Here is a 25,112-nt window from a genome sequence, read left to right on the forward strand (position 1 = left end):
ATGAAAACCTGCTCCAGAGCGCTCTGGACCTCAGACTGGGGCGAAGGTTCATCTTACAACAGGACAACGACCCTAAGCACACAGCCAAGATAACAAAGGAGTGGCTACGGGACAACTCTGTGAATGTCCTTGAGTGGCCCAGCCAGAGCCCAGACTTGAACCCGATTGAACATCTCTGGACAGATCTGAAACTGGCTGTGCACCGACGCTCCCTATCCAACCTGATGGAGCTTGAGAGGTCCTGCAAAGAAGAATGAGACAAACTGCCCAAAAATAGGTGTGCCAAGTTGTAACATCATACTCAAAAAGACTTGAGGCTGTAACTGATGCCAAAGGTGCTTCAACGAAGTATTGAACAAAGGGTGTGAATACTTATGCACATGTGATTTTTTTTTTTTTTTTTTTTTGTTTGTTTTTGTTTTTTTTTTTTTTATAAATTTGCAAAGATTTAAAAAAAATATCTTGTCATTATGGGGTATTGTTTGTAGAATTGAGGAAATAATTAATTCAATACATTTTGGAATAAGGCTGTAACATAATAAATGTGGAAAAAGTGAAGCACTGTGAATACTTTCCGGATGCACCGTACAATCGATGAACAACCTCCGAGCTCATGGTCGGTGCATCTTTAAAGATTTATAAGTTATTGATGAAAATGAATTCGTCTATAGAAAAAATGTATAGGATTTTTACTTCTAGACCCTTTTGCCCGCTATAGCGGTAAAAGAATGAGCATGTTTTAGTACAGGAATAATCAGAGTGTACATTTCTTTGTGTAATAAAGTCTTCAGGGACTCACAATGGCCAGTCCAGTAACAACACAACACCATCCTCATCCAAAAAAAACACCCACAATCCTACAACATAATACCACACAACATCAGTACAACCGTTCATAATAATGTGAGCAGCAGCGAGAGGTGAAAGGAGTCTGTGGTCACATGACACACTACAAAAGCATGTTAGATTAAACACTAACATGATTTAATGTTGTGTGTTTCTGTGTATGTGTGTCTGTGGGTTTCTGGAGGAACAGATTATTTAATGACTTGTGAAAGATGCCGTTAACGCAGAATGAAAAAATATCTGTAATGGAGAGTAACAGTGTGTTACTCAAACTCCACAAACACAATTTTAACACTCATCTTCTGAACTTTCTTTTTCCTGTCCATCTTGTTCAGAACAACAAGACACAAACATTGCTGACAAAAACACGCAGACTGACTGTTATCAGAGTGCATACAGACATGCAGGCATGCCGTTATCTGCAGAAGAGTGTGTGTGGGTGTGAGTGTGTGTGTGTGTGTGTGTGTGTGTGTGAGTGTGTGTGTGTGTGTGTGTTTCTAGAGGGACAGATAAGATACTTACATGTGAAAGATGCAGTTAACTCAGAATGAAACTAGTTCAAGAACATTTATATTTGACAGGATTTGTTCTGCAGGACACTGTGTTACTTATTCTGCAGCTCACAATATCTGTGAAGAACACAAGCAGAAAATAACTGCAACGCACTAGAACCGGTTTGAACCTGCTCCATAAGAACTTTACATACAGTTGAAGTCAGAAGTTGGTAGAAAATGGTGGAATGGTAGAAAACCTTCCCGTCTGAGGTCAGTTCGGATCACGACTTTATTTTAAGAACGTGAAATGTCAGAATAATAGTTTTATTTCAGTTTCTATTTCTGTCATCACATTCCCAGTGGGTCAGAAGATTACATACACTGTTAGTATTTGGTAGCATTGATTTAAATTGTTTAATTTGGGTCAAATGTTTTGGGGCTCCTTCCACAATCAGTCCTCCAGACAGAACTGGTGTAACTGAGTCAGGTTTGTAGGACTCCTTGCTCGCACACGTGAACGAGCTTTAACTTCCTGTCTGATGTCTTAAAATGTTGTTTCAATATATCCACAAAATGTTCCTTCCTCATGATGTCATCTATTTAGTGAAGTGCACCAGTCCCTCCTGCAGCAAACACCCCCACAACATGATGCTGCACCCCCATGCTTCACAGTTGGGATGCTGTTCTTCACCCTTTTCCCTCCAAACATACCGATGGTCATTATGGCCAAACAGTTACATTTGTGTTTCATCAGACCAGAGGACATTTCTCCAGAAGTCAGATCTTTGTCCCCATGTGCACTTGCAAACTGTAGTCTGGCTTGTTTATGGTGGTTTTGGAGCAGCGGCTTCTTCCTTGCTGAGCCTTTCAGGTGATGTCCATATAGGACTGGTTTTGCTGTGGATCTAGATACTCGTCCACCTGTTTCCTCCAGCATCTTCACAAGGTCCTTTGCTGTTGTTCTGGGATTGATTTGCACTTTAGCACCAAACTACGTTCATCTCTAGGAGACAGAATGCGTCTCCTTCCTGAGCGGTGTGATGACTGTGTGGTCACATGGTGTTTATACTTGTGTACTATTGTTTGTACAGATGAACGTGGCACCTTCAGGTGTTTGGAAATTGCTCCCAAGGATGAACCAGACGTGTGGAGGTCCACAATAGTTTTCTGAGGTCTTGGCTGATTTCTTTACATTTTCCCATGATCCAATTCAGTACACCTCCAGAAGCTAATTGGCTAATTGCCTAAAGGCTTGACATAATTTTCTGGAATTGCTTAAAGACACAGTAAACTTAGTGTATGTAAACTTCTGACTCACTGGAATTGTGATTATAGTCAATTAAAAGTGACACAATCGGTCTGTAAACAATTGCTGGAAACATTACTCATGTCATGCACAAAGTAGATGTCCAAAACGACTTGCCAAAACTATAGTTTGCTAATATTAAATCTGTGGAGTGGTAAAAAAAATTGTTTTAAAGAGGCCCTATTATGCTTTATTAGGCTACATATTACCTTTCCTTTAGTGTGTTATATAGCTGTTTGTGCATGTAAAAGGTCTGCAAATTTAAAAAGCACAAAGTCCACGCAAAAGGGAGTTATTCTCTCCCATAGAGAACACTGCTCAAGAACTAAAACAAATGGCTGGATTGTAGTAAAAGTTTATACGTCGCTATGTAACACATTTGCATAAAGCCCGCCTAAGGGCTACTGTGGCTCGCCGAGGTCAGGATGAGTTGGTGTAGTGTTGTTATCATGTCGAGAAGATGCTGTTTTCTTCACAGCAAAAGCAAGACCTCTTTGCTTGGACTTCCAAAGCCATTTATATTAATTATTTAGCAGTACAACCACATCCAGTGCCAGATTTTCAAGACGGTTACTCCTGAAAGATGGTGCAGTTCTCACTTTGTTGGGACAATCTGGTGCTTCCGGTAACAGCTTGTACGTACGATTGATTATTTGAGGATTTATCTGCTAACGAGAGTTTAAATGCAGAGTTTTGTGTTGTAGCTACGGTGTACACCCAGTGCACAGCTGTATCTGCTAACCTGCTAGCTAATGTTATTGTGTTGAAGAGTTTGGCTAATCATTTTTACCTACAATTGTGTAGAATTATGCAGATTGTTTCTTCTTACTATCATGAATATTGATCAATTGTGGAGATGGATTTATTTTTACAAACGGTCATTTTACGTCTGCAATTCACGCTAGTGCTCGGCTAACTTGCTATGTAATGTTATTGTTTTGGTAAGGGTTTACTATTCTGCTGTGGGCCGGCTTTTACCCAAAACTGCTCGATCTCAAGAGTCTTATATAATTACAAGGTGTAACGTCACAGCTGCTATCGGTAGTCCACCGCTAACCGGGAATAATCCTCTGTTGTCCGTTCATATCTCGAGTGAAAAGTTCAGCTAACTTAGATGCACTATGTGTCTTTACTTGAAGCTTTGTTAAGTTCACAATAATAATAATAATACAATGTAATTGTAAGAAAGCTACAAAATTCAAACTTATGACTGTGAAACGTCCTGCCCATGTCATGCTTGCGAAGGTGTTTCGGTCGATCAGCTTCTTCCAAACTTTTATTATCGAACTCAAACTGGTATGGCAAAAACCAACGCCATTGTTACCATAGTTACAGTAGTGTTTACAGCTGCTCAGGAAGCCTGAAACGCAGTTATGGAAGGGGCATCATATTTCCGACACATGCTCTACACAGTTGACCAATCACAACAGACTAGGCCAGCTGACCAATCAGAGCAGGCTGGGCTTCTTGGAAAGGGGGCTTTAAAGAGACAGGAGGTAATTCAGAGCGTTTGAGCCAGAGGATGAATATAGGTTTAGCAGAAATGTACAGTATGAGAAAAATTATGTCTTTTTTGAACATTAAAGCATGTAAATCTATTCTAGTAGTCACCCAAAATAAAATCATGATCCTGTAAATGAGCATAATATGAGCTCTTTAATGACTTCAACCTAAGTGTATGTAAACTTCTGACTTCAAATTTATGAGCAATTATATATATATATATATATATATATATATATATATATATATATATATATATATTTTAATTAAAATACTGTAGCCAGAAACACTTGATGGTAAAAGATGACCATCGTGATGAGAAGTCATTTAATGTCCTTCAAACTCCAGCCAGTGTACAGCTCAACACCAAACAACTAAATCCATTGAATAAGAACGATCTGATAGTCTGATCGATCACAACAGCAGAAACACATCCACTGATCTCCAGTAAATCACATTCACTTCTGCTCATGTGAACACTGACACACAGTTGAGATGTTCACAGCAAAGAGTAAAACTGAGTCACATGTGAGTAACGATCATAAACACACAGATGAGGGAAAAACCCATTAAATTCCAAAAGATTCAAACTGAAACAGAAAGCAGGAATTTACTGTAACTGGATCAAGGACAAATAACACTCTCCTCCAAACTCAACATAAAGATACTAAAACAAACAAACAAACAAACAACATCTGCAGGAGTCTATTTTACACATCATCTGCTGATTGAGTACTAGTTAATATGTCAATTAAATGTTTGTGTGTAGTCCCTGTGTGTGTGTGTGTGTGTGTGTGTGTGTGTAGTCCGTGAGTGTAGTCTGTGAGTAGTCTGTGAGTGTGTATGTGTGTCTGTGTGCGTGCGTGTGTGTAGTCTGTGAGTGTGTGTGTGTGTGCGTGTGTCAGTCTGTGAGTGTATGTGTGTTGTCTGTGAGTGTATGTGTGTGGTCTGTGTGTGTTTGTGTGTGTGTGTAGTCTGTGAGTGTATGTGTGTGTAGTCTGTGAGTGTTTGTTTGTGTGTGTGTGTGTGTGTGTGTGTGTGTGTCAGTCTGTGAGTGTGTGTATTTGTGTGTGTGTGTGTGTGTCAGTCTGTGTGTATGTGTAGTCTGTGAGTGTTTGTGTGTGTAGTCTGTGAGTGTTTGTGTGTGTGTGTGTAGTCTGTGAGTGTTTGTGTGTGTGTGTGTAGTCTGTGTGTGTGTCAGAGTCTGTGAGTGTGTGTGTGTGTAGAAGTACATCTGTAGTCTAGTTTCAATCCACTTTTCATGCTATTTTGTTATCAACAATGTGAAAATGCATTAAAAAAGTTTGCCGTCTTCTGCCCATTTCCATTAAAATTGCCTTTTATTTATAAAAAAAAAAGTGTGTGTCATGACGTCACGCTTAAAAAAAACACTTTGTTGCATACATTTTGGTTTATCGCAAAAGAAATCTGCCCTGAAGCCGTTTCCATACAGAAATGTGTGTTTATCACTAACGGTCATTTTAATTTCACTAATACGTGTAATCAGAAGAGGAGGAATTGCACAAGGGAACAGTTGCTCTTCTGATGGGACTGTAACATTGGTCCTGATGTTGCACCCATCGCAGGTTGGCACCGGTTCTGACCCGAAAGGGAATCGTCATGACCCTGTTCAAGCTGGCAACCTGCACCAAGTATCGATGGTTAGTTTCACACAAACTACGTTCATCTCTAGGAGACAGAATGCGTCTCCTTCCTGAGCGGTGTGATGACTGTGTGGTCACATGGTGTTTATACTTGTGTACTATTGATGTACAGATGAACGTGGCACCTTCAGGAGTTTGGGAATTGCTCCCAAGGATGAACCAGACTTGTGGAGGTCCACAATAGTTTTTCTGATTTCTTTACTTTTTCCCATGATCCAATCATCAGAAGCTAATTGGCTAACTGTCATTTTAACACATTTGCATAATGCCCGCCTAAGGGCTACTTTGGCTCGCCGAGGCTTCCGGATCACAGCCTGTACGTATGATTGATTATTTGAGGGTTTATCTGCTAACGAGAGTTTAAATGCAGAGTTTTGTGTTGTAGCTACGGTGTACACCCAGTGCACAGCTGTATCTGCTAACCTGCTAGCTAATGTTATTGTGTTGAAGAGTTTGGCTAATCATTTTTACCTACAATTGTGTAGAATTATGCAGATTGTTTCTTCTTATTATCATGAATATTGATCAATTGTGGAGATGGATTTATTTTTACAAGCGGTCATTTTACGTCTGCAATCCACGCTAGTGCTCGGCTAACTTGCTATGTAATGTTATTGTTTTGGTAAGGGTTTACTATTCTGCTGTGGGCGGCTTTTACCCAAAACTGCTCGATCTCAAGAGTCTTATATAATTACACGCTGTAATGTTTCGGCTTGATGCTAAATGTTATTGGGGGAAACTTTCAGTCTTCGTATAAGAACATCCATCGATGTGTTTATGATGTGTGCACAACTATTAAAGAAACATAATTGATGCGTGTAATATCAGTGTTTACATACATTACATACAAACATTTTAAACAATCATCTAAAGCATCACAACTGCATCATGTCCCGCATATTTCTCCAGCAACGTTTAACCACCATCTTGATTATCATCTATATTTAATGTAATTTACGGTTTCTGAAGAAGCTCATCAAATGTGATCCGAGGTAAAGACAGTTAGATTTTAAATATTTAAACGGTTTAAAATGTTCAAAAGCTCATTTTCTGAAAGTGAACTCGGCATTGGACAAATAGTTCTGATAGTTTATAGTTTTGAGGAAAGTCTAGAACATTCTGAGAACGTCATTCAGCCGAATTTATTCATCTACAGAACAGAGTACGGCTCATTTATGTGTGTGTAAAGAAAACACAATTATATTGGCATAACAATATTATTTTTCTGTTTAGTAAATGTTTATTTTAAATTAATGCTTTATACAGGGAATTTTGCCATCATTTTTTTCTCGTAGTAGCTATAAACAATAATTTAATAGAATCGGGCTGCATGTTAGTGTTAAAAAAAAAACACACTGACGCTTTTCTAGTATTGTGTATTTATTTTTAATTTAAAACATCTTTGTGCACAGAAATATGTTTTTTGTATTGTGGGCTAATTCCGTGACTGCCGTCTATTAATCTGAATGGTGTGGAAAAGTAACGTTAATAAATAAACGGATGTCAACCACAATTAAATTCACTCACAAACAGTGGCCATCCAATTGTTCTCCTTGTACTTGTCGATGACCGGTGCATGATACTGAGATATTTGTGTTGGCACTCCTAGAAGTGTCACGTTTGGGTTATAGAGTTATAGGATTATGTTAAGGTTTTAGTTTTAGGGGTAGGTTATAATTAAAGGGTTAGTTTAGGTAGGGTTAGGTTAGGGTTATAGAGATTTAGGGGTAGGTTACAGGGGTAGGGGTAGGTTAGGGTTATAGAGTTTTAGGGGTAGGTAACAGGGGTAGGGGTAGGTTAGGGTTATAGGGTTAGTTTAGGTAGGGTTAGGTTAGGGTTATAGAGTTATAGGGGTAGGTTACAGGGGTAGGGGTAGGTTAGGGTTATAGGGTTAGTTTAGGTAGGGTTAGGGTTATAGAGTTATAGGGGTAGGTAACAGGGGTAGGGGTAGGTTAGGGTTATAGGGTTAGTTTAGGTAGGGTTAGGTTAGGGTTATAGAGTTATAGGGGTAGGTAACAGGGGTAGGGGTAGGTTAGGGTTATAGGGTTAGTTTAGGTAGGGTTAGGTTAGGGTTATAGAGTTATAGGGGTAGGTAACAGGGGTAGGGGTAGGTTAGGGTTATAGGGTTAGTTTAGGTAGGGTTAGGTTAGGGTTATAGAGTTATAGGGGTAGGTAACAGGGGTAGGGGTAGGTTAGGGTTATAGGGTTAGTTTAGGTAGGGTTAGGTTAGGGTTATAGAGTTATAGGGGTAGGTAACAGGGGTAGGGGTAGGTTAGGGTTAGGGTTATAGGGTTAGTTTAGGTAGGGTTAGGTTAGGGTTATAGAGTTATAGGGGTAGGTAACAGGGGTAGGGGTAGGTTAGGGTATAGGGTTAGTTTAGGTAGGGTTAGGTTAGGGTTATAGAGTTATAGGGGTAGGTAACAGGGGTAGGGGTAGGTTAGGGTATAGGGTTAGTTTAGGTAGGGTTAGGTTAGGGTTATAGAGTTTTAGGGTTAGGGGTAGGTTACAGGGGTAGGGGTAGGTTAGGGTTATAGGGGTAGGTTAGGGTTATAGGGTTAATTGGCACTGCTGGACTGTCACGTTTGCATTATTGGATCTACATGGCGTTAAAATCAATCCATAAACACATAATAAATAGGCTTAAAGGATGTTTACCTTGTCGTCATGATTAACACACAGGCTAACGATTGGGGTAAATTATGTCATCACACTACATTTTTGCGGTAATGCCAATTTTCTCGACAAAAACAATTCTTCACAACATTTGATATATCGACATAGAGTTCATGCGCTAGAGATAAACGGGAAAATATTATATCGACACTTGTAAAATGTTTGCGATAATTTGCGATAACTGCGTATTTATTTTGATGCGCTGAAACTTTTATCGCCAAAAAAATCCTTGTATGGAAACGTAGATTGTGTTGTAAAGTGTGTTTGTGTTTATTTATTAAAGTTACTTACTCCGCAGATTCTTTGATCATGAAGACTGGAACGGAACCGGAGACCGACAGTCAGTCCCGTTAACAGCCGTTAATCTCACATATTCAACAGAACCAGATCCAGACGGAGAGAGAAACGGACTCAGATCCGTCGCTCATCGCGTGAACTTCAACTCTGCTCAACCTACAAACACACACTCGTGCGCACGTCCAACGCAGCGACGTTAGTGGGCGGGGTTTCTACTGAAACGTCATCACGTTTTGTGACTACAAAATAAAACAACTAAATGGAGAGTTAAATCTCCGTCTGTGTGACGTTCTATGCTTCATTTTAAACAACTTGAAACAATATTATGAGCTGATATTAATTGAAAACCTACATGGAGTATTTGTACTATTAAAGAGTCGTTTTGATGGACACCATTTAATGCGAAAAGCTAAAAAGATATTAAAAATGTTGACAAATTTAGTGAGCAGGAACAAGAGTTTTACACATTCCTTTAGAGCAGGGGTCGGCAAACTTTTTATTTTTATTTTTATTTTTGTGCCAACAGTATGCGGTAATAGAGATTTGGGTCAAGACGAGAAGTGATGTAGTGTGTAACGTTTATAATCCATGTAGAACGATATACATAATGGAGCTTGACGTAGTTGACGGATTAGATGGGGAAATGGTAATTTGGTGTGGATATTTTAATACACATTATGGGATGGGAAAAAGGTAGATCATAATGGACTGGTAATAGAGAGAATACTAGAAGGAAAGAATAAGGTATGTTTAAATGGTGGGATGTCAACATGATTAGAATCAGTAGTGAACAATGGAATAGTTCATTAGGAGGGGTTGTGAATTGGGAAGTTTTAAAGGAAAGTACAACAGGAAGTGATAATTTTCCATTAATTATATCATGATTGAAGGAGGTTAAAGAGGAAACTCCAAGAATAATGTGGAGGTGTTAGAAAAAAGCTGATTGGGGAAATTTTAGTCATTTGAGTGAATAAGGCTTTAAAAAATTGAGGCAAGTGAAAAGAAGAAGTGCGATAATAGAAGTGAGTAAGAGACAAACTTATCCAATTTTCTGCTACTCAAAGAATTCTAAGAAGTAACGAGAAAAGGAAAGAGAAGATAATGCTGGACTAAGGATTGTTGAAAGGCAGTTAAAACGAAAAGGGAAGTGTTTAAAGTAGTCATACGAATCGTTTCATAAGCTTAATAATGTATAAACAAGCCCAAGCAGAAGGACGTCTGAGAGAGTATTGGAAATGAGAAAGAGAGAAGCCATGAACAATTTAGGAAGTTAGGAAGAGTGTTGAACTCCAGGACAAGATGGTATAAGTTATGAAATGTTGAAACATCGTAGTAATGAGTCTATATAGGTGGTAAGTTTTGTAATACAGTTTGGATGGAAATCCCCCAGAGTTGGAAAGAAGCTTTAATAATACCAATAAAATAAACAGGGAAAGACCCAAGTGTACCCGCTAAATGATAGTCCAATACCGCTAACGTCTCATTTATGTAAATTAATGGAGAGGATGATTGCAAGATAGACTAATATATTATTATTTTTCTCCCCATACCAACATAGGTTTACAAGTGGGAGAAGTACGTTGGATTCATGTGTGTTTGGAGAATGATGTAAGGAAAGCATTACTGTGGCAGGGCGGGGCGAGGTCGTGATTCGGCACATCCGGCCCCTAATCAGGCTAATCAAGCCTCAGAGAGGGATAAAGGCCGACCGAAGATGGCAGTGCGACAGAGAGAGAGATTTACGAGCAGCTGTCCGACACCTGTGTGTGTGTTTGTCTTTTTGGTTCAGTTCATAATTAAAATATTATTTATATCGTCAAGCCGGTTCTCGCCACCTCCTTTCCCTTCCCTTTCCCGTCTTCGGTCGGCCTTTATCCCTCTCTGAGGCTTGATTAGCCTGATTAGGGGCTGGGTGTGCCGAATCACGACCTCGCCCTCCGCCCTGCCACAATTACAAAATAAAGAATCAGAGAGTGGCAGGGCCTCTGAGAGGGATACAGGCCGATGGTGCGAGAAATGAGAGATCGTTTACGGACATGTCCGTCATGTGTGTGTTTTTCTTTTGTTTCAGTTTTATATTAAACTATTATTTACATTGCCAAGCCAATTCTTGCCTCCTCCTTTCAAGGAGGAGGGATGGTCAGTCACGGAGTCCTCGACACTGCCGTCCACCCGGGAGCGCCGCTGCCATCCACCGGGGAGGGAGTAGACCGACCGCCGGGACGCGGTGAGCGGCCGCCGTTCGCGAGGCGAGTGGGGACTGGACTCCCCGACCGCCTGGAACGCTGGAGCCTCTGCCAGGGGCGGAGGAGAGCCCTGCCATCCCCCAGAAACGCGGAGGGGTCGCGAGGAAGACCTCCGTCCGCGAGGGGAAGAGGGAAGTGTCTCCCCGACCGCCTGGAACGGTAGGGCCGCTGCCAGGGTCGGAGGAGTGTCCCCACGAGTCGCCGAGAACGCAGAGGGGCTTTCTGACCGCCGGGGGTCGTGAGTCTGACTCCGGTCCGCCCGGGGAGAAGCGGCTGTCGTCGGCTGTTGGGTGGAGGAGTGATCGAGGACCATGTGACGTGTATCGGAGAACCGGTGAGTAGGTTTTTTTTTTCATCTCTCTCTCATCTCTCTCTCTCTCACTGCCGCTCTGCGTTGGCCTTTTCCCTCTCGTTTAAATTCAGTTTTATATTAATATAATTATATTTTATAAGTCTTTTATTGTTCATAATTATGATAAATGATGTATTTGAAACATTCGAAAGGACAGTAAGTAAATCCCTATTTGCTGATGATGGGACTCTCGGGTGTGGATGGAGGAACATACAATATTGTGAAAGGAAAATGCAAAAAGCATTGATGCAGGTAGAGAATTGGTCCAAAGGATGATGGTTTCCACGAAGAGAAAATGATATGATCATACCTTGTGTCAGGTACCCGTAGTAAGGTTTTTGGGGGTATGGTTCAAATAAAAACAAACATGGAAAAGTCTTATAGATCAAATCAAAATGCAAAGGTATTTTAAATGTATTGAAGTGTTTAGCTGGAATATATATATATATCAATGATCAGATCATTATTATGGGTGTGTAGTCTATGATTCAGCCAGCGAGACACAGTTATTAAGGTTAGAATAATGTCCCAGGCTTTGAGAATCTGCTGTGGTGCATATAGCTTTAAGGGGCAGTGGTAGCTTGATGGGCAAAAGGTCAGGGTTCAAGCCCCAACACTGCCATGATGCCACTGTTGGGCCCTTGAGCAAGTCCCTTGACCCCGTTTGCTCCAGAGGCGCCGTATCATGGCTGACCCTGTGCTCTGACCCCAGCTTAGTTGGGATATGTGAAAATAAGAATATCACAGAATATGCAAAAATGTATGTATAATGTGTGACAATAATAAAGGCTTTTGGCTTTTTGGCTTTCTACACCGTTGACGAAGGGAAATGCCACTGAGGACAGTATATTGGACCAATTTAAAAGGTCAAGATGAGTCACGCCCAATGAAATCTGTTGACCTAAGAAAAGAAAGGAAGCACGGTTCAAGAAGCTAGTATGGCAAGGGAGTATATCTGGAATAATTACAGTGATTTTTGCACTTATATATACACAGATGCTTCAAATGATCCTATGAGGAATCGGCGGGGCCTTGATTTCGCGGCTTTACTTCCTGCTCACTACTGTGCAGGTCTGGTCCTGAAATCGCAACTGCGCAGACTCAAGTCCCAAGATGTCAGCGCCATATCGGGACACTGGCGGCTTCAGTTCTCACCAATGGAAAAGAGCGAAGGGGCGTCGTCCATCTTTTTTTTACAGTCTATGATTCCACACAGTAGATCAGAGTTCAAAACAATAATAAAGACACAAGCAAATCAATCCTGGCAGAGCCACTGAGATTCAGGGGTGGATGGGAGAAATGTATATGATGGTAGGAAGGCAGACTAGAGTAAGGAAATAAGATTGTATAATATCAAGAGTTAGATTGGGGTATACAGGGTTAAACAGCACACAATGTATAATAAACATACATCAGGGCTGTGTGAATTGTGTTATTTTCTCCAAATTTCTCTGTTCCTGGTTTTTTTGTGCGAGAGAAGAGACCAAGTACAGTCTCTGATCCATACTAACAGAAGGTGGCGGGAAATGCACTGAACCGCCGTTAATCGGAAGAGGAAGAGGACTCCGCTTCCGGTGATGTGCCTGAGGAAGATGGCAGCGCCCAGAGGAATGCGTGCGGCGGACAGATCCGCAGAAAACAGCGCAAATAAAGCGAAGGAAAAGATCTCAAACACAGAAAAATAAAGAACAGGATCTAAACTCACAAGCTGATCTAGAACAAACGGATATGATCCGCGTTCCCGCCTCTCGTCAGCATGGTGAGTCCAAATCAATCACTTTAATCCAAACAATGCATTTATAAACGAATCTTATGTAAACTCATTTTTATTCTAATTATTTGGATCAAACATATACAGTGCGACGAACACGTGTTTACTTCATTACATATTCATGAGCTTCTCAGTGTTGCAGGAATAAAAGTGAATGATTATAGTGGATTAATGCTGATTTAATGTGTTTATGATACACTCATGTTTGATGTGGTTTGGTCATTGATGTTAGAACTTCATGTATTCACTGATGAAGAAGTTAATGAAAATATATTGATCTGAATGTTGCTTCATAAGGGCAAATGGACACATAAAGAGAGAGTTTTGGTGTTTTCCTCTGGTGGAATCAACTTCAGGACGAGACACCTGATGCAGGACTTAAAGACTTTAGTGCCGCACAGTAACGCTGGTAAAACCACATAAACTTAAATCAGGATAAACACAAATATTATCATTCATTTGTGAAGTCTGACAAATCTCTGAAGTGTTTTTGTTTTTATTTTACTGACACCAAAATGGACAGAAAGGACAAACTGTTCGTGGTTAATGAGGTAATGAACCCATCCAATAAAAACTCGACAATGTTTTATTTCTGAAAAGTTCCTTTCTTACTGATGTGTTTCAGGCGTGTGAAATTAAAAGTGCATCTTATTTTGAAGCCAAGAAGCAGCAGAATCTGTACATGTGGTGAGTAAAAATTACATTATTCATGAGATGTCTCGAAAGAGTTCTGTTACTTTTTCTTCCGTTACATTTTATCATCAAAATGGTGTTTAAGAACTTTTATACAGAACCTCACAATTAAAAATAAAACATTGGAGATATGTTTGGTCAAATAATTTGCTGTGTAACAAAGTATCACAGATGTGAGATATCTTAAATATAATAACATTTATATTTATTATTATTAGTAGTATTATTAGTATTGCAGTGAATATTACACAACTACTTAAAGTCGTGATGCATTTCTGTTGTGCTTGTTTTCCATATAAATGTAGCTTTTATTTTGGAGTGTGTTTTTGATGCTTCTCACTGAGTGACCCAATATGATAGTTAAATCGTAAATGCTGCTATTTAATGAAATAAATGTCATTTGTATGTGGCTCGTGCTGTAAAGTGAATTAGTGCTCTACTCGCTGTCATCTGCTACAATATATGAAGCGTGCAGCACATGCACACTGTGCATATATCTCTTTTTGCCTTTGTAGTTTAATAATCACACTGACAATGTGATTTTAATTTGTGTGATGAAGATTTACGGCATGACATTCGTACGTCAGATGGTGTTGGCTTTTGGAATCGGAGCTTTTCTACAAGTACAAGTACATGAGCGCGCGGTATTGGACCAGATTCCGGCTCCTGTATCGGGACATTTGTAGACTTAAGGTCTCGGTACGGAGCCACACAAAAGTTGTAAACAGCTGAGCAAGAGCACATTGTTTTTGAACATTCAGACATTGGTCACACCCCTGTGGGAGGCGTTTAGAAGCACATTTAAATATGAGGACGCTACGTGTAAAACGTCAACTAATGTGACATCATTCAATGAGTACAATTCACACAATATCATTAAAGCAGCAGTTTTAACCACTTTATGATGAGTTAAATAGTGCATATATGCAGTAGATAATGTATAATTGGTCTTGTTAATATTTTAAGTACATTTCTTCTTTTCCAGGATCTCAAATGTACACTAATAAATGGATGATGACATGAACTACAAACTCCTTTCAGTCAGTTATCACTTTTTGTTTGCAGCATCGTCGAATGATTCGTTTGGCGATGGCGGCTAAACAGAAGGAGAGACAGATGGTGAAGGAGAAGAGGAAAGAAGGACAGGAAGTGATGTCACAGACGATGTGTTTGTTACTCCAGCGGAGCAGAAACCCGTTCAGATTGATCTCGACGCTCCAAAGTTTCAGATAAACAAGAAACTGAAACTCGCTGAGCTGATGAAGCACAAAGGCCTACGATGAAACTAGATGATGCAATTAGCCTGTAAACTGTGTCTGATTAAAGAGATTTTCTGTTTTCAGAACAGGAAGTGTTTCTGAGAATCGTAGTTGGTTCACATGTCCAGGTCAAGGGTCAACTCTACATTTGATGATGTACAATAACCGTCTGTATTTTTCCATTGATGCATATTTGAGAAGAATTCAATGTTGTTAAATGTTTAAAGGTGTTGAGTCATTGTTGGTTTGCTATTATTGATGTTTAAAATATCCATTGTTTATAATATATTTAATAATATATTTATGCTTCTGTATCTAATATATAGATGAGTCTGTATCTTATAAGCATAATATTTGTAAACGGGAACAGCTGTTGGTATCGCGTATGAAGTTCGAGCTCTAGATTTAATTCTGTTTAGTTCGATTAGTTATCAATGAAGTGCAGCACAAAGTAAATCTTTGTCTTAGTTTAGTTATCAGGTTTTTGACACGCTTTGATTTGAGTTGCTTATTTGGGGGCTGTACAGCAAGTAATCAGGAAGTAGTGAGAGAACTGAAGCAGCAGACCTCTTCGTAAGGACACCGACAAGGCCACTACACTTAAATTTGGCACTTGGCACTGCCTCTCCACCAGGGACGGATTACCGAATGGGGCAATACCCAGGGGCCCTGGACTACCTTGAACCGCTCAACAACATTTGGGCGCGAACAGCGAACACACAACCACCCCCCCTGCCAACCTGCAACCAGATAATTTGCCCCAGGGCATTTGCAAGTCATAATCCGTCCATGCTCTCCACAGCCCCTCTCCATATCTGTTGGACTGTGGAACTGCTGTCAACAAAGCGGACTTCATTCTCACCTTTGCCAGTCAGTCTCAGCTCAATGTTTTGGCTCTTACTGAGACATGGATCGGCAGAGACAACACTTCAACTCCCTCAGCTCTCTCGACTTTCACCCACACCCCTCGTCTGACTGGTTTGCTCATTTCAGACTCGTGGAAATTCACTCCAGACCCTGACTGTCAGAGACGGGAACGGATTACCGACCGGGCCAATGGGGACAGTGCCCAGGGGTCCTTGACTGCCCTACCACCTGTCCACTTGACCCTATCCCCTCTCATCGTATGCCAGCTCCTCTACATCGATCTTATCCTCACTCACACACATTATCAACGCTTCTCTCACAACTGGAAACTTTTCCAATACATTCAAGCAGGTTTGAGTAACCCCACTGCTTAAACCAACACATCACCTCACAGTAGTCGATAACTACAGACCGATCTCTCCTACCCTTCCTGTCTAAAACTCTTGAGGGGGTCGTAATCAACCAGTTGTCTGCGTTTCTCTCACAGAACAACCTACTCGACAGACATCAGTCTGGCTTCAAAAAAGGACACTCAACAGAGCCCTCTTGTGAGAAGCTGAAACCCTGCAAACTTAAAATCGTCCGTCCTCATCCTCCTCGACTTGTCTGCTGCCTTCGACAGTGAACCACAAGATCCTCCTGTCCACCCTCTCGGATCTGGGCATCAGAGGAACTGCGCTTGGCTGATTTGAGTCATAGCTCACTGACAGATTGTTCAAGGGCTCCTGGAGAGGTGTCCAAGACACCCCAGCTGACCACTGGGGTCCCTCAAGGATCAGCGCTTGGACCCCTCTTCTCTGTGTACACAACATCACTCGGACCAGTCATTGAGGCACATGGCTTTTCCTACCACTGCTACACAGATGATAGGCAGCTCTACATGTTGTTCAAGCCTGGAGACACTACTGTCTCAGCTCGTACCTTGGCCTGCCTCGGACATTTCAGCCTGGTTGAAGGAACGAAACCTTCAGCTCAACCTCGCCAAAACAGAAATCCTCATGATCCCAGCCAACCCATCTGTTGACTACAACCTCTCTATTCACCTTGGTTCAACAACACTAACACCAACCATGACAGCCCAGAAACTGGGAGTGGTGGTAGATGACCAGCTTAATTTGACTGCACACACCTCATCAACCGCCCAGTCTAGAAGATTTGCGCATTACAACATCAGGAAAATCAGACCTTTCAAGTCTGAATATGCTGCACAGCTCCTGGTGCAAGCTCTGGTCTACTACAATGCTCTGTTGGCTGGCCTTCCAGCTAACACAAGCCACTGCAGATGGTCCAGAATGCAGCAGAGCATCTGGTCTTCAATCAGCAAAAAAGGGCTCATGTCACCCCACTCTGCATTTCACTCCATTAGCAACCTGTAGCTGTCCGAAGCAAATTCAAGGCTTTAACTCTGGCCTTCAGGACAGCCAACGGAACCACACCATCTTCAATTCACTTCTTCAGGTCTATGCTCCAACTCGTTCTCTGCGATCTATGAATGAGCGATGCCTCGTGGTCACGTCACAAAGAGGCTCAAAGTCTGTTTCACGATTGTTCACTTTCTCTGCTCCTCTGTGGTGGAATGAACTTCCAACCTCCACACGATCTTCTGTTACCTTCTCAACATTCAAGAACCAGACGAAAACACATCTGTTCCACGAGCAGTTAACCAACCCACACTAATTGCCCTTTCTACTGCACTTAATGTACAATAAATCGTTGTCTTTCTCTTTCTTTTGTGCTAGCATCGTTCAGCTCCAACCATGGTGGAAACTTGGTAGTCCTATACTGCAGGTGCTATTCACTGCTTGCCATGTGTCTCATTTATAAGTCGCTTTGGATATAAGAGTCCGCTAAATGACTAAATATAAAATTTGAAAATGTGGTTATACATTATAAGAGACAGTTTTTTTAATCTTATTTTGGTTTTGGCTAAATACTTGAAACATAAGTATAAATTTAATAAGAGAACGCCTTTCTTATGGCCTAAGAACTTTATATACATTTGATTTCGAATTCTTCTTATAATAAAACTGGAAGCACGTGAGTGTAATTTATTGTGAGCGAGAATAAAACAACAGTCTGCAACTATACTGACATTAAGTTTATTCAATGATAAAAACACAACCCTATCTGTAAAGTCCTGACAATTGCTTCACACGTGTTGTACATGTAGGAACCAGTTGTTGGTAAACGTTGTTTCCGGTCGGACGCAACATCCGGGTGGGACCGGAAACATGGCTTTCAACTTTGGCGGCGCGTCTGGCAGCGGGAGTGAGTTTGATTAAACTTTATTATTAAATACGGATATATTTCCATAACATCATCTTAACATACATTTATTACAAGTAACAAAACTCTGACAGTTTAGACAAAGTGTCAAACTGAGTGCAGTACGTCAGGAGATACGCTCACATTTCATCATCAACGTTTATTTATTCATGCGTCATTTATTTGTGTGTATGATGATGGAGGCACTCCGGGCTTCTCATTTAAATCACCTTCATTCAGCTCATTTAGTTTCGGCGCTTCAACAACAACAACCACCGCAAACAGTTCATCTAGATTCCGTTAAACACCCTTTAACCTCCATTCGCTCATTAATATTACATTTGTCATGACACAATTACATTACTCCCTATTTGTAATCATTGTTTCACCATTAGAATAATTATTAATACCTTCAATAATATATAGGACCTTTTTTAGAGAGAGAACACCGGTTGTCATGGCTACATGCGCTTTCTATCAACTGTTGTCATGGTTACAGGTCTTTCTGGCACTGGGTTTGGAGCAACAACAGCACCATCCACAGGATTTGGATCAAGTACCACTGGTGTGTGTCTGTCTGAGTTTGTGTGTGTCGACAAAAGTCTTCATTGTCGAATATTCGTTTGATGTCACTGAAGGTAACTTGAGATGACATTAAACTCTAATGATGATGTTTGAGAGCAGCGCTGCAGTTCACGACTGACTGATGAGAGGAAGAATTACACAGATCACAGATGCACTCAATACTTTACAAACAGTTCAGCTGATGCACATCACAAAGTATGAGTGAATTATAATGCAACAATACCAAATAGTAAATACAGAAGCACTCTCATTGTGGAATAAGTGGAGCCGGAGCTCTTTAAAGAAAACATCCTGACTTTACATCTTTAATGCGGTTATATTTAATGCGTTACATCGTTAATGCGGTTATATTTAATGCGTTACATCTTTAATGCTGTTATATTTAATGCGTTGCATCTTTAATGCGGTTATGTTTAATGCGTTACATCTTTAATGCTGTTATATTTAATGCGTTGCATCTTTAATGCGGTTATGTTTAATGCGTTACATCTTTAATGCGGTTATATTTAATGCGTTACATCTTTAATGCGGTTATATTTAATGCGTTACATCTTTAATGCGGTTATATTTAATGCGTTGCATCTTTAATGCGGTTATGTTTAATGCGTTACATCTTTAATGCGGTTATATTTAATGCGTTACATCTTTAATGCGGTTATATTTAATGCGTTACATCTTTAATGCTGTTATATTTAATGCGTTGCATCTTTAATGCGGTTATGTTTAATGCGTTACATCTTTAATGCGGTTATATTTAATGCGTTGCATCTTTAATGCAGTTATATGTAATGCGTTACATCTTTAATGCAGTTATATTTAATGCGTTGCATCTTTAATGCATTGCAACTTTAATGCGGTTATATTTAATGCGTTACATCTTTAATGCGGTTATATTTAATGCGTTGCATCTTTAATGCATTGCAACTTTAATGCGGTTATATTTAATGTGTTACAGCTTTAATGCGGTTATATTTAATGCGTTACAGCTTTAATGCGGTTATATTTAATGCGTTGCATCTTTAATGCGGTTATATTTAATGCGTTACAGCTTTAATGCGGTTATATTTAATGCGTTACATCTTTAATGCTGTTGTATTTAATGCGTTGCATCTTTAATGCGGTTATATTTAATGCGTTGCATCTTTAATGCGGTTGTATTTAATGCGTTGCATCTTTAATGCGGTTGTATTTAATGCGTTGCATCTTTAATGCGGTTATATTTAATGCGTTGCATCTTTAATGCGGTTATATTTAATGCGCTGCATCTTTAATGCGTTTATTTTAATGCGCTGCATCTTTAATGCGGTTGTATTTAATGCGCTGCATCTTTAATGCGGTTATATTTAATGCGTTGCATCTTTAATGCAGTTATATTAAATGCGGTTATATCACTCTCACTCGCTGTCTCTCACTGTCTCTCTCTCTCTCTCACTGTCTCACTCACTCACTGTCTCTCTCACTCTCTCTCTCACTGTCTCTCTCTCACTGTCTCACTCACTCACTGTCTCTCTCTCTCTCTCACTGTCTGTTTCTCTCTCACTGTCTCACTCACTCACTGTCTCACTCTCACACTCTCTCACTGTCTCTCTCTCTCACAGGTGCATTTGGCGGTTTTGGCTCCACAGCAACTCCTGCCAATGCTGGAACCACCTTCAGCTTCTCCACACCATCAAACACAGGTACCGACCCATCAGAACTTGACATTTTGCTGTTTAAGTGTCTCAGAAATGAGGAATAAATCCGATGCATCACACTCCGTTGTGTTGTAATTGTTCATGCGGATTGTCTGGAAGAGTGGACCAAGAGTTGTGTAGCACATTCAGATTGGAAGGTGATGTTCATTCATCTGAGGTCACGTGATCAGTACCGACCCATTGGAGCAGCATTCTGAGCAGCTGTTTGTTGTGCTGTGTCTGAAGTGTTCTCATGTTGCTGTTCTGTTGACGGTCTCTAGGCGGCGGCTTCTTCGGAAACGCTCAGAATAAAGGCTTTGGCTTCTCGTCTGGTCTGGGTTCCAACACCACGGCAGGAACCGGTTTAGGCAGCAGTCTGGGAGGAACTGGAATGAACTTTGGAGGGTTTGGTGGAATCCAGCCGACACAGAACCAACAGGGTGAGGAACGCAGAACCGCATAAGAACATCACGCAGTGTATGGGTGTGTTTGTTTATGTGGGCTTTTGTTAAATGCTCCGTCGGTCTGATGTGTGTGTTTATTGGTGTGTTCTCTCTGTAGGTGGCCTGTTTAACCAGCAGGGCTCTCAGTCCAGTCAGCTGATCAACACGGCGAACGCACTGTCGGCTCCATCTGTGCTGGGCGACGAGCGCGACTCTATTCTGGCCAAGTGGAATCAGCTGCAGGCATTCTGGGGGACGGGGAAAGGATATTTCAACAGCAGCACACCTCCAGTGGAGTTCAGTCTGGAGAACCCCTTCTGCCGCTTCAAGGTACTGATGATGATGATGATGATGATGATGTCATCCTGCAGGGCATGATGGGAGTCGCTGTCTTGAGACACGACTTGTTGGATATTGTTGCTGCTGTGACCTTTCAACAACTGTTTTAAAATTGATATTGCAACAATGTATATATTTATATATGTGACTCTTGAAGGGTTTAGTCGTGTCTCTCTCTCTGTCTCTCTGTCAGGCGGTGGGCTACAGCTGTGTGCCCGTAGTGAGGGATGAGGACGGGTTAGTGGCTTTGGCTCTCAATAAGAAGGAAGTTGACGTTCGTTCTCAACAGCAGCAGCTCGTCGAGTCTTTACATAAAGTCCTTGGAGGAAATCAAACGCTCACTGTAAATGTGGAGGGCGTGCGAGCGTTACCAGATGACCAGTGAGACACTTCAACATTTCACTATATTCATGTTCTCTTAAAAGAGCCACATTTGAGTGTGTGTGTGTGTGTGTGTGTGTGTGTGTGTGTGTGTGTGTGTGTGTGTGTGTGTAGGACGGAGGTGATTGTATATCTGGTTGAACGGTCTCCTAACGGCACATCCAAGCGTGTTCCCGCGTCCACTCTCTATAATTTCATGGAGCAGATGAACGTTAAATCTCAACTCCAGCAGCTCAGCGTCTTCATGACTGTCAGTAGAACCGCACTGACACAAACACAACTCAAACAACTGCTACACAACCCACCCGCAGGTACTAAACACTCGAACGCTGACTTACCTGGAGTACATACATGTTACACGCGTGTTAGACGCTGGAGTATTGACGTGTGTGTGTGTGTGTGTGTGTGTGTGTGTGTGTGTGTGTGTGTGTGTGTGTGTGCAGGTGTGGACCCCATCATCTGGGAACAGGCCAAAGTGGACAATCCCGACCCAGACAAGTGTGTCTTCGTCTATCAGTCATGATTACGTCACACAAGTGTTGACATCATCTAATTATTGGTCATGTGATGTGTGATCTCACAGGTTGATTCCGGTGCCGATGGTGGGATTTAAAGAGTTACTGCGACGACTGAAGGTTCAAGACCAGATGAACAAACAACACCAGACCAGAGTCGATGTGAGACACACACGCATCACGCTGATATCATGGATGATTTCTGCTTGTATGATTTCTCACCAGTTTCTCTTTTGTTTCTCAGATTATCTCGAATGACATCAGCGTGCTGCAGAGGAATCAGGACACGACAGCCGCTAAAATCACACAGTACAAACGCAAACTCATGGAGCAGTCGCACAGAGTCCTGCAGGTACACAACTCTCAGTAATCCATTTATAGTCCAACTTCCTGAAGCATGTCATTAAAGGGTAACTAAACCCTAAACCAACTTTTTTTAGTTAATGATCTGTAAGCATGGGGCTTTATTAGTACTGGTCATTGATTCAAGTAATTATTTTGACATTTGTGTATAAAGTGTTTTAATTCTACAATATATGGTGTAAAAACGTCTGAGTGCTGCCCTCTTCAGGTTGAACGGTGGCTACTGCAGTTGAATTTTCCTATTGGCTGTTGCGGTACTTCTTGACATAACCGGTGACAGCTGACGTAAGCAGGTTCCAGCTCACCACGCCAGATTCATGTACATGTCGTCTTGCGACCGTGTGAGGAATAATAATAACATAGAGTCTGACAGCAGCTGTCAATTAATCCGTCACTACGAGTCTCAGGTGCCCCCCCCACCCCCTGCTCAGCCCCGCACTCGGTTCGTCCCCTCTATCCCCGCCGGGGTCTGCCCACTTTTCCTGCATTTTCACATATTTCTATTGGGTGGAGTCAGACTCTGAGCAGGTGTTTAGTTACCCTTTAATGAAACACGAGCAGAACACGTTCAAACGCGATACAAGTCCTCGTGGTGGTGTCGTGACTTGCCTCAATCCGTCTGAGACCGTTAATCCGTGCATCTTATCTCGTGACTTGTTGAGTGTGTTACCGTGGAGATGTAGCACGTGTGGAGGCTTCACGCTATTCCCGCGGCATCCACACACAACTCACCACACGCCCCACCGAGAGCGAGAACCACATTATAGCGACCACGAGGAGGTTACCCCATGTGACTCTACCCTCCCTAGCAACCGGGAGAATTTGGTTGCTAAGGAGACCTGACTGGAGTCACTCACCACACGCCCCACCGAGAGTGAGAACCACATTATAGCGACCATGAGGAGGTTACCCCATGTGACTCTACCCTCCCTAGCAACCGGGCCAATTTGGTTGCTAAGGAGACCTGGCTGGAGTCACTCAGCATGCCCTGGATTCAAACTCACGACTCCAGGTGTGATAGTCAGCATCAATACTCACTGAGATACCCAGAACCCCCCCCACACACACACACTGCCACTTTAAACCTTTGTACTTCAATTAAAACTACTTTGTGTGTGTGTGTGTGTGTGTGTGTGTGTGTGTGTGTGTGTGTGTGTGTGTGTGTCAGGTGTTGATTAAACAGGAAGTTCAGAGGAAGAGTGGTTACGCTGTTCAGTTGGATGAGGAACATCTGCGAGTTCAGCTGGAAACCATCCAATCAGAGCTCAACGCTCCCACACAGTTCAAGGTGACAATATCTGCCGCTAGTACACGCACACACATACACTTCTCAGTCACGTGTGTTTTAGTGTGTGTGTGTGTGTGTGTGTATGTTTTAGGGTCGTCTGAATGAATTGATGTCTCAGATTCGGATGCAGAATCATTTTGGAGCCGTTCGTTCAGAAGAGCGTTACCGTGTCGACGCTGATCTGCTGCGAGAAATCAAACAGGCAAGAACCACAACTTGTGTGTGCGTGTGCGTCTGAGAGTGTGCGTGTGCATGTGCGAGAGGGTATTTGTGTGTGTGTGAGAGTGTCTATGTCTGAGTGCATGTCTGTGAATATGGGTGAGTGTGTGTGTGTGCGGCGCGTGTGTGTGTGTGTGTGAGTGTGTTTGTACACGTGAGTGTGTGTGTGCGCGTGAGTGTGTGTGTGTTTGTGTGTGTATGCGACTGCGACGTGAATATATGTGAGTGTGTATGCGTGTGTGTGTGTGTGTGTGTGTGCGCGGCGTGTGTGTGGCGCGCATGTGTGTGTGGCGTGTGTGTGTGCGCGCGTGAGTGTCGCGCGGTGTGTGCTGCGCGTGTGTGTGTGTGTTCGCTTGAGTATATATGTGTGTATGTGACTTGAGTGAGTTTGTGTGTGTGTGTGTGTGTGTGTGTGTATAATACTCTGGTAATTGTGTGTTTGCAGCATCTGAAGCAGCAGCAGGAGGGTTTGAGTCACCTGATCGGCGTCATTAAAGACGATCTGGATGATATCAAGATGATTGAAGATGGATTACAAGACAGTACACACACACACACACGCAGCAGCAAACACAGCTGACAACACACCATCAACACTCCTGTAATACACACACAGTGTCAGCGTTGTGTGTGTGTGTGTGTGTTGCTGCAGCGTCTCTCCACGATCATTAAACATCAGATGATCTGTAAATCCTGACAGTGCCGCAGAAACTTGGTGTTCTTTGTGCCAACATGAGAAATAAACGAGCCGTACGTTTAATAAACATCATCAGGATCAGAATGATGATTTGTGTTGGATTTCCTGTGTCTTGTGAACTGCTGGAATATTTGACTGTGGGTTGAGTAATTAAAGTTTCAATGCGTTTCATGTAGTTTCATTAATGAATGACCATTTGCTGATTGGTCAATAGAACGTTCCAGTCATGTGATGATGTGAAACATCTGTAAATCACTGCACAGGAAACATTCAGAACAACATTAACCGCATGTTACATGTGAGTAACTACATCTACTGGAAGAATGACACTTGATGACTTTAATAAAAAATATTATAATTTTTAAAAAGAATC

The 25,112-nt window shown here is 41.7% G+C and overlaps 3 protein-coding genes across 3 annotated transcripts in view; 2 read left to right on the forward strand and 1 right to left on the reverse strand.

Annotated features, from left to right (window-relative positions):
- Nucleotides 1-8,928, reverse strand: part of jak2a (Janus kinase 2a) — a 28,938-nt gene extending 20,010 nt beyond the window's left edge. Inside the window, exon 1 of the mRNA XM_052104909.1 lies at nucleotides 8,778-8,928. The gene's annotated coding sequence lies outside the window, so the exon portion shown is untranslated. The remainder of the gene's footprint in view (nucleotides 1-8,777) is intronic.
- A 4,044-nt stretch (nucleotides 8,929-12,972) lies between these two features.
- On the forward strand, nucleotides 12,973-18,180 carry LOC127628206 (ribosome biogenesis protein BRX1 homolog). The gene is made up of 5 exons (XM_052104970.1): nucleotides 12,973-13,140; nucleotides 13,450-13,561; nucleotides 13,676-13,703; nucleotides 13,812-13,839; nucleotides 14,911-18,180. The coding sequence occupies exons 1-5, from the start codon at nucleotides 13,138-13,140 to the stop codon at nucleotides 15,076-15,078; spliced, it is 339 nt and encodes a 112-aa protein (XP_051960930.1). The 5' UTR covers nucleotides 12,973-13,137; the 3' UTR covers nucleotides 15,079-18,180.
- LOC127628192 (nucleoporin p54-like) lies at nucleotides 18,177-25,079 on the forward strand. The gene is made up of 13 exons (XM_052104953.1): nucleotides 18,177-18,239; nucleotides 18,736-18,801; nucleotides 20,420-20,500; nucleotides 20,776-20,934; nucleotides 21,056-21,267; nucleotides 21,470-21,657; nucleotides 21,772-21,968; nucleotides 22,101-22,155; nucleotides 22,241-22,334; nucleotides 22,417-22,524; nucleotides 23,704-23,823; nucleotides 23,915-24,025; nucleotides 24,488-25,079. The coding sequence occupies exons 1-13, from the start codon at nucleotides 18,203-18,205 to the stop codon at nucleotides 24,620-24,622; spliced, it is 1,563 nt and encodes a 520-aa protein (XP_051960913.1). The 5' UTR covers nucleotides 18,177-18,202; the 3' UTR covers nucleotides 24,623-25,079.
- The last annotated feature ends 33 nt before the right edge of the window (nucleotides 25,080-25,112 follow it).

The sequence above is a fragment of the Xyrauchen texanus genome, chromosome 34, assembly GCF_025860055.1.
Source record: "Xyrauchen texanus isolate HMW12.3.18 chromosome 34, RBS_HiC_50CHRs, whole genome shotgun sequence".
NCBI classification, from domain to species: Eukaryota; Metazoa; Chordata; class Actinopteri; order Cypriniformes; family Catostomidae; genus Xyrauchen; species Xyrauchen texanus.